General features: G+C 47.2%; 1 protein-coding gene across 1 annotated transcript; it reads left to right on the top strand.

Annotated features, from left to right (window-relative positions):
• Window positions 1-1,793: 1,793 nt before the first annotated feature.
• TBXT (T-box transcription factor T) lies at window positions 1,794-9,411 on the top strand. Its single transcript, XM_075750079.1, is given in 8 exon segments — window positions 1,794-1,999; window positions 2,180-2,444; window positions 3,066-3,200; window positions 4,022-4,083; window positions 4,173-4,234; window positions 5,182-5,358; window positions 6,930-7,059; window positions 8,926-9,411. Coding segments are annotated over 8 exon segments (1,305 nt in total). The 3' UTR covers window positions 9,194-9,411.
• The last annotated feature ends 704 nt before the right edge of the window (window positions 9,412-10,115 follow it).

Below are 10,115 nucleotides of genomic sequence, written 5' to 3'. Positions count from 1 at the left end.
TTGGATGAAGGCAGACACGCTGGGACTGCTGCTCCGCTGTGTGCGGAGTGTGGAAAGGCAGGGGTGCAGGCAGGCGTGCAGGCAGGGGGTGCCTGCCCGCCCAAAGAGCCGGTGCCCGGACAGAGAGCTGCCGCCCGCGTCCTGCGAAAGGGAGCCCTTCAGCCTGCCTGCCCCTGGCAGCCCTGACTTCCAGCTCTTTCTGCTCCCAGACAGCTTGCCCGTGTACCTCGGGCACTTTCTCCTAAAACCCTAAAATCCCCGGCAGCGATGATGCGCGGTGTTTGGGGAGTGGGGAGATGCCTATTTGAAAAGAAAGCCTTATTTTTACACCGCGCCGCTCATTTTCCCTCTCCTTTGCTCCCGTTTAAAGAACTTGTTATTGTTTAAAGAGACCCCATTGAACTATTTCCTGCTCATTGTCACCTCTCTCCCCCTCGCCCTCTATCCAGGGATTCTCACGGAAAGGTAATAAACTGTTTCCCTCACACCACAGACCGCCGCAGCCCCGGAGAATGCAAACTATTAAAACACCGGCGGGCGGGAGCGTTTCAAAACAGCCCTCTTCTCCCTCGCCCCATCTCTTGCTTTTGCTCCAAACAACTTTAAAAGAAATTCAGCCCATTGCAAGGTTTCACCCGTGAGGCTCAGGCTCCACTTTTGCCCGCAGAAACTCGCGGGGGTTTCTCCTTGTTATACGAAACGGAGCTTTTAGCTAGCGATCTGATTTTTAGAGGGGATTATTATTGTTGTTGTTCTTGTTATTATTATTATTATTATTATAATAATATAGGTGGGTTGGCTCGTAACCGTCGATCTGATTTTTAGAAGTATTTTTTCATTTAAGTGGCTCGAAACCATCGTGGTCGAGCATCTCAGCTGCGTCAGTCCGCGAAGGCGCTGCCAGTACTGGCGATGGGAGGCAAACTCTGCGCCTTTTCTCAGGGGTGGGCTCTTGTGATCCCTAAAAACCGGGGAGACGGTGGCGGGGGGGTGCGCTTACTATGCCAGGTTTCTAGTCAGCTGCTCTACAGGGTGGATTCAGCTTTTTGGTTAATTTTTCCAGCAATGATTGTCGTTGCTAACTGCAACCTTCGCTTCAGCAGAAGCGCCGCGACTTGTGACGAGGGAGCGTGGGAAGCGGCGGGGCGGGCGCGGAGGGGGGCTGCGGGCAGCCTGCGGGGGCCTGGGGAGAAGGACTTCCTTCTTTTTCTTTTTTTTTTTTTTTTTTTTTCCCCCCCCCTAAATATGAATCCACGGCCGGGGTGTCTCCCGTCCAGGACCGGCTGCCTAAAACCGGACCTCGGGGCTTGCGGTGGCGACCGTCGGTGGCCCCGTTAATGACTGCTGCTGGGCGGCGGGAGGGTGCCGCACGCAGGTTATGAGGCTGTTGCCGAGATGGGCCATTTCCTCCGCGGCTGCCGGAGCCCCGGCCCCGGCGGCTTTGATAGAGGTGCAAACATTTGGGGGCAGATTTACATAAAATAGCCGCGTTTAATCCCGCGGGCTGCAATTAACATCACAGGCTTCCCCGGGCACCGTTGTGATATGGCCGCGGGCAGCCAATCGGAAAGGCCGGCCGGACAGATCAAAGCGGTCGTCCGCCAATCAGCGGGGGCCCCCCGCCGGTATTGTGATGTCACCGGGGGGGTGTTTATGACGGGGTATAACAGCGGCCCCTTCCCCGCTCCCGCTCGCTGGGGCCGCGGAGGTCAAGTGGAGTCAGCCCCGGCCCCGCCGCCGTCGCTCGGGGCTCTGCCGGGGCGCCTGCCCTGCCAGGCGGGCCCGGGGCCAGGATGAGCTCCCCCGGCACGGAGGGCGCGGGCAAGCCCCTGCAGTACCGGGTGGACCACCTGCTGAGCGCCGTGGAGAGCGAGCTGCAGGCGGGCAGCGAGAAGGGAGACCCCACGGAGCGGGAGCTGCGGGTCACGCTGGAGGACAACGACCTGTGGCTGCGCTTCAAGGAGCTCACCAATGAGATGATCGTCACCAAAAACGGCAGGTAGGGGTGCCGCGGGCCCCGCGCCCTCCCGCCGGCCCACGCACACGTCCCGAGGGGGCGGGGGGCGAGGGGGTCCCGGCGGCGGCGGGGGCGGCCGCCCGGCTGAGCCCGGGGAGGGGCGGGGGGTGGGGGGCGAGGGCTGCCCCCCGCCGTGCCTCGCGCCTCCGTGTCGCCCCGCAGGAGGATGTTCCCGGTGCTGAAGGTGAGCGTGTCGGGGCTGGACCCCAACGCCATGTACTCCTTCCTGCTGGACTTCGTGGCGGCCGACGGGCACCGCTGGAAGTACGTGAACGGGGAGTGGGTGCCGGGCGGGAAGCCGGAGCCGCAGGCGCCCAGCTGCGTCTACATCCACCCCGACTCGCCTAACTTCGGCGCGCACTGGATGAAGGCGCCCGTCTCCTTCAGCAAAGTCAAACTCACCAACAAGCTCAACGGCGGCGGGCAGGTAAGCGCCGGGACCTGTACCGGCACCGGGACCTGTACCGGCACCGGGCTGCCCTCGCCCCGCTCCGCGGGGCTGGACCGACCCGACCCGACCCGACCCGTCCGTGCGGGCCGGCGAGGATCCGGCCGAGCCACCGCTCACGCCCTCCTTAATGCTCGTTTTTACATTGCCGTTATCAAACGGGGTGGGGTGGGTCGTGCTTTTTCCCCCTCTCCCCCCCCAGGACTGCATTTTTTCAGCAGAACTGGTCTTTCGGCCGAGGATGGGCGCCTTGATGTTTGACTTTCTTTTCTTAACGTCTTTCTAGTCTGAATATCTGATAATGCCAACAGTGCAGTCGATGTGTCTTTCTGGCTCTTTATCGCTAACGTGTTTGAGGACTATGCAAGCTGCCCTGTCAAGTAACAGGGAGGAGCATAACTAGGCAAAAGTTGGGGGGTCTGACTGCGGTGTTCCTTTCCTTACAGCTTCGGTTTTGAGGTTTGTTCGTACCTGTTGCCTCTTTCTCCTCTGCTGGAAAGACGGATCGTTAGACACATTAAAACCCGAGTGCTTTCTGTGCCTGCCAGCACCTGCCTCCACTCTGCCACTGCTTACCTGCTCTTATCCCTTTGCTCACAGATCATGTTGAACTCCTTGCACAAGTACGAGCCAAGAATTCATATAGTGCGAGTGGGTGGCCCCCAGCGAATGATCACCAGCCATTCCTTCCCAGAGACTCAGTTATAGCCGTGACGGCCTATCCAGAACGAGGAGGTACGCACAGCGGGGAAGAAAGGATGCAAGTACCAGGAGGTTTCAAGTGGCAAAGTGCATGTTACAGAGCAAAATAATGGATCTCACCTCACATTTTTCAGTTCTTTCGGTGCTTTGTTTCAAGTTAAACGTAAAAATGAAATTAATATATGTAAAAGCCCTATGCATGTGTAATAACACCGAGTTCTGATCACTGTTTGTCTCGGTACGTACTGCAAACATTGCAGGAGAGTAATTCTTAAAAGATTCTGTGGGGCAAACAAGTGGTAAGAAATACGGTTGTCGTTTTCAGCTACACAGTGAAATAAATGGATGTGCCACTTTCAAAACTGGCCTTTCTCTGTTAGCCAGAATGCACATCTATATTAAATGAATCTGTAAATTATCGATCTTTTAGAGGTGTCGTGGGGTTTTTGGTGTTGGGGGTTTTTTGTTGGTTGGGGGTTTGTTTGTTTGTTTGGGGTTTTTTGTTTTGTTTTGGGGTTTTTTTATGCCCATTCTGCTCTGGCTTGAAATGTGAAGCTTTTTATAACTCTTTAGTGTACTACCTTTCTCAGCTGTTTCCTTAGCTGATCAATAAACCCAAGCAATTCAGTCTCTTAGAATTTGGCAGAGGGACTAATTCCCTGCTCTCTGCTAACACTTCAGATCTTAGGGGCTGTTTAATTGATGTCCATAGGTTGGTATTATGGGCCTAATCTTATTTCTTCAAAAATCTGCGATTTCACTAACTTCAATGGATAGTCCTAATTCAAATCCTAATGTCTGTCTGATAATGAATAGTGATACTTGCAAATAAAGATATTTGTTGTTGTTTTTAGATCACAGCTTTAAAAATTAAATACAATCCGTTTGCAAAGGCATTTCTTGATGCAAAAGAAAGGTGAGAGCTCTTAATTCTAAAGTGTGGATTTTTTTACATAGATTTGTAAAAGCATATTCTTAGCTAATACAACACGGTTTCTTTTATAGAAGTGATCACAAAGACATGATGGAGGAAGTGGGAGACAACCAGCAGTCTGGGTATTCACAGTGTACGTTTCCTTTCATTCTGAACATAAGTTTGATTTCTTCCATCTCATCTGTTAAGTTAAGCAAAACTTAGAGCAGTGTTTGTTGGTTCACTTGTTAGTTCATAGGGAGAATAATATTACCAATCCTTACGATTGTGGTTCATGCAGCTTTACGTTTGTATAAACATGAGGGGTGTGTGTGGTTAAGACAACAGTATTGAATTCGAAATTCTTCAGTAAGATCTCGTAGTTACCTTCATGTCCAAAAAGACAGCTGTCTTTGTATACAAGGACAGCAATATCCATACGGATATCGAGACAAATGTTTATTTCAAAACACAGCAGAAAATTATCGAAATGGTACTTATGTTTTAAGTACTTTAAGAAAACTAGGAGCATTTTCTTAAAGGGTTGGGTTTTTTTCAGATGAATAAAAAGAATTAGTGTTAATGGTTTCTATTTTAACAGATTATTGCCAAAAAATGTCTGCAGCCTATGGAGGGGGAAAGTTGAGTTGCAGTAGGAATTATTTTGTTTCAGTGAAAATACTTAATTTTTAAGAGTAGTTCTTGGCAGTCTGAGAAACCTCAGAGCTTAGCTATAGATTGAGACCCCCAAAGAGCAATTTAAAACTGAAGATTAAACTAACCATTACTGACCATGCACTGCCTACATAGGGGAGGCTTTAACCATTTCAGCGTTTCCTTACTGTGATTGTAATTAAATGGTAACTTAAAAAATAATGTTAGCTTGACACAGGGCTTTTTCTAAGCTGTTTCCTAATTTTCCTTCATGAGATCATTTAAGGAAGTTTTAAAGATCCAGATTTTTCAGCCACGTTGAAGCTCTGTTTCCTTTCCCAAGTGTGCATTTCCTCGTTGATCGATTATTTATCCCCTCGCTCTGTGATTCTGTCCCTGCCCGGCTGCATTACGTACCCATCTTACAAACCTCTCGCTTCCCCACAGCTAGGTAGCTGCTTATTCCCGGGACTGGGACTCTGTGCCCACCTGCCAACCCTCACCCTCAGTTTGGAGCCCCCCTGTCGCTCTCCCCTGCTCACAGCTGTGAAAGGTACTCGTCGCTGAGGAACCACCGTCCTGCCCCCTACCCCAACCCCTACACCCACAGAAACAACTCGCCAAGTAAGTCCGGCGTCGCAGCTCTGTAAAAAAGATGGGAAATGAGGCGAGGGATGTGACCTCTGAGCGGTGGGCGTCTCGAGTCGTGCCACAGAACTTGAGGTTGCTATCTAGTTCAGTTTTTGTGGAGAGCTTGGGACCAGCTGTGCAAAGGAATAGAAATGATGAGTACGTGTCCCCTGTCTCTTGATGATGGAAAAACTGAGGTTGTGTAGAACTGTCTCCTGCTAATTGATTAGATGATATTGTGCTGGCTTTGTCTTGTGCTCTTGAATTATTGTAACCAGTGAGCTTATACTTTGACTATTTTTTTTTTTTTAAATTAAGTTTGAAAGCGAGGACTTTAATCACTAGCTATAGGTAATACAATGAAATGAAGAATATATCCGGTTCTGTCAATAGTGTCACTTATTATTAACACAGAACAATTGAGGGCCTGATTCTGTCAGTTTTACTTGCTTGCCTGTTGCTGTAGTTAACATCAGGGCATTAAGGTTGTTCTCAATGAATGTGTCACTACTAGATACAGAGAAACAATATGGAGCTGAGTAAACTGCAGAGCTATTTAAAAGTTGTGCTCAGAAATAGCCAAATAAGTACTTAAGGGAGAGGAGAGAAGGGCATTTTTAGCAGTGATTTTTTTTTTTTTTTTTTTCTTTTGGCAAAGACTTGTTAACAATTTTTGCCTTTCAACCTGTATGGATATTGAAGGTTCTCATTTAAAAAATAAAATGAAATGAAGATTTTTAAACTGTGAAGTAATACACGGGCTTCCATATGCAGCCTGGTGAATTTATATGAAGCTTTGTAGTTCACTTTAAAGTGGAAAGCTAGCTTTCTGTGGACTTTTCTTGAACCTTGGAAATTTTATGCAAGTTTTGTGACTTGAAACACAATAAAAGAACAAAACACCTCCAGCGTTCCTCCTTGTTCCCCATTCCCCAACAAGGAACCTCTTCTTCCCTTAGCCAGCTGCTGCAGTAACTTCTTTCTGGCTATGGGTGGCTGTATGGGATTCCCCTTGCAGCTTCCCAGTGCCTCTGCTGTGTTGGCCAGCCAGGTCTGGTCACAAGCTGAGCAGCTTAAGCCACAGCCCAATATTGCACTCTGGATGGTGCCTAAGGCAGGCTTCAGAGCTCGTGGTGGCACGCGCAGCTCAAAACTGGGATGTGTGACCCAGTGATATGCTTGTTACCCAGGGCTGCCAGACTGTTACTGCCAATGTAGGTGATGGAGATAAAGAAGGTGCCCTGGAAGAGTGATTGGGACAGTGTAAGTAAGGAGCCCACTGAGAAAGTGGGAAAGAAGACAGCTTTTCGGCCAGAGAGCCTTCACAGAACTAAGATTTTGCAGTTGTGAGTTGAGCAAAACAGCACCTCAGCAGGGCCATGCCAGTGAAAGTGTAAGCTTGACACAACAGGTAGCTGACTTCATTTTTCTCTGTGTGTGTGTGTAACTTTGTTTGCAAGGCAGTAATGAGGAGGGTGGTTTAAATCCGTGCGTTGCGTTTGAACACAAGATTGTTATTCGGTCTGGTTCTAGTATGTTTAAGAGCTTGCTTGTTTTCTCAGCAGCCTATGCAGATAACTCCTCTGCCTGCCTCTCCATGCTGCAGTCCCACGACAACTGGTCTTCTCTAGGAGTTCCCACACACACGACGATGCTGCCCATGAGTCACAGCACTGGCACAGCTACCAGCTCCAGGTAGGAGTCCCTCCCTCAGCAGCCCTCAAATCGCTATATTGATACTGTCTAGGAAAAGAAGGCTAAAAAAAGGAGGTAAAGAGTCACCAGCAAATTAGAAATCCTGGCCACATGTGAATCATTAGCTCTGGGGAGGCACTGAGAAGGACTATTCACATGGAAAACAGATTGAAGAAACAGCTAAAAATCTTTTGGTTTTTTTATGTTGGGGTTTTGGACGTGTAGATACTTGTGATAGCAATATTCGATAAAGGATTGCAATTCACTTAGGCAAACATCCATTGAATTTGAGGAGGCTCTTTTAAGTTTCATCTCATTTAAGCAAAATGGTGTTTAAAAGTTCATTTTTGATCTGTTTCATTTTAGCCAGTCAGTGCTTTCCCATCCATCTCCACAAACCCTTGTTCTGCTACAAAGGGGCAGTGAACCGTAGTGTGGAGAAGGAGCAAGCGGCTGGGGCAGTAATTCTTTACTTCAGCATTTCCACAGAAGCCAGCATAGTGTGGGATTATACACTTGGTGAAAACCTTTGTCATTTTGTGATTGTATAAATGTGTATTTTCTTCTCTTTGTACTTTTTATCTTAATTAAACTTTTGAATCCTTTAGCAGCAATATAGCTGGCAGTCAGTCCCTCGGAGCTAAACTTGACAATTCAAAGAGATACAGATAAGGTGGCAAAATCTGCACTGTTAACCACAGAGGTCTGAGCATCTTCCTCAGCAATTCAGACCTACCATTCTGCTTGTGGAAAGCATTTTTATTTGAACCATGCACATGGACACTTAGCCGTTAATAAGAGTATTTACTACTATCCGGTATAAGATAACTATATTACTGAACATAAGTTTTAGTCCTGAACTGTTAATGAAGTAAACAGGTCATCCTAGCACTTCTTTCCACATCTGACCCCCAGGGTACATATTTGGACAGTTGCAAAGTCCACTGGCTTTCAGTTGCTGGACTGACTTGTCCAGTAGATAAACCCAGTAGAACTGGAACTGTGGGACCTCAAGGAAGGCATTTCTGCTAGCCCTTGTGTTTAACCCCCGATCTGTAAAGTTAGAATAATATTTATCTTTTTTGTTGAACTGCTTGGGATCAATAGGTAGAAAGAGCTGTGTAGTACTATACAACAGGACTGAACCTTTCCTCATAGTGTTTCTCTTGAATCACCTTGTTTCCTTTAATTCATATGTGTGTTTATACATATGTGTGTGTACATACATACCCAGAGGGGAGAGAGTGCAGATGCTGTAGTGTCCTGACAAGGCTTTTTTTTAGCTTTTAAGCAGCCTTTCTGTAGTATCTGTGCAACCTGCAGCCATCAATCTAGCTCTTCCCCTTCTAATGTGAGATGATCGACAAGGTCCTAGGAGCTTGGATGCTGTCTGGAGGCATTTGTCCCTCTCTGACTACAAAGGCACCCAAGGGAGATTAGGGCTCCGACAGACTCATGGAAATGGATTCAAACCTCTCTGAGTTCAACAGCCACCGTGTCCAGCCACCTCCATCACCTGGCTTTCCCCTGAGGAAAGGATATGGCATGGCTCAGCAATCAGCTCTCAAACCTCTACATTTTTCAGGCCAGCCTTTCATTCCTCAGTTTGGCTTAAAATTTGCTAATATATCCAGTGCTGGAACCTGTTGTTGGAAAACAGGGAGGTTAGACTTATTGATGGGGTGCCATGAACACAGCTCCTGCCTGGGGGTCCTTCCTACCCTGCAGTGGCCGGGAGCTTCCTAAAGAAATTCACTGTCTCCAGCAAACGAACCCAGCTTGAGCGCTGTGTTGTCACCTGAGTGAGCAACTGCCAGCAGGCAGTAGAGTTGCTAATAACCTATTTTATCACTCTCCCTCTTTCAGTCAGTATCCTAACTTATGGTCTGTGAGTAACAGCACCATCACACCGGTGTCTCAGTCAAGTGGGATGTCCAGCGGCCTGAGCTCCCAGTTTTTACGTGGCTCTCCAGCGCACTACACTGCCCTTCCGCACCCGGTCCCTGCCGCCTCCTCCGCATCCCCCCTGTACGACGGTGGGGCACCCACGGACCTGCCTGACAGCCAGTACGATGCCTCTGCACACGCCAGGCTAGCATCCACGTGGACGCCTGTCACCCCCCCTTCCATGTAAACCCAGACCTTTTCCTATAAGATAGACTTGTTTTAGCTACTGAATTACTTTAAATGCTTAATCCTCAAGGAAGAGAAAAAGAAGACATGAAGTAAATCACAGACAAAGCATCTGCACTGCTTTGCATAGAGCATCTACATTATACCTCTTAGAGTGAACAGAGCATCATTGACTTCATGTAGAGTTTACAAACCTGGTGAGCGTGCAATTCCGAGAGCAGATTCACTGCTTTTAATCTTTTTTCTTTATTTTATTTTAAGTTTGATAGACCTAAGTTTTAAGATTTTTACTTAGATTCCAAATTTCTCCACGTTCTGATATATTTGGACCTGAAGTTTGGCATCGTTCTTATCTGGACAACTTTTTTGAGTAAGCTACTCCTAACTATTTTTCAGTTAATTTTTTTTTTTTATGGCAACCTTAGCTATAGTCATGAGAAGACTTTTATTAACCGTCTAGTTAGAAGCATTCTGAAATATGCACAAATGTAGCTGAGGAGGGAATTTTTTTGGAAAATCATGTGCACTAACACGTATTTGCCTCACAAATACGTTGTGTTCTTAACTGTATGCTTATTTCCTTGCTGCTGAATTAATGTTGAGACAATCTGCAAGAACTATATTCTTCCTAATAAACACAGTATTAATATTTGGTCTAAATTATTTTATCCAAAAGACTCCTTTTAGAATTAAATTTTGCTGTTTGATCATAGATTTCAAATAGCTGTCCACTTAGCTAAACATCTCATTTCAAACAGCCAGTGTCAAATAAGGAGCCCTAGCCAAAATGATTTTGAGCCATTGAGAAAACATCAGTGGTTGGTTTTTTTATTATCTCTGTCTGGCTCAGGCCTTAAGGGAGGGAATTCAATACCTGGAGAATCATTTTAATTTATTTTATATTTCAATATTGTGCTCTGATC

This window comes from Balearica regulorum, chromosome 3, assembly GCF_011004875.1.
Source record: "Balearica regulorum gibbericeps isolate bBalReg1 chromosome 3, bBalReg1.pri, whole genome shotgun sequence".
In the NCBI taxonomy this organism is placed as follows: Eukaryota; Metazoa; Chordata; class Aves; order Gruiformes; family Gruidae; genus Balearica; species Balearica regulorum.
This window is presented reverse-complemented; position numbering and strand designations above follow the sequence as displayed.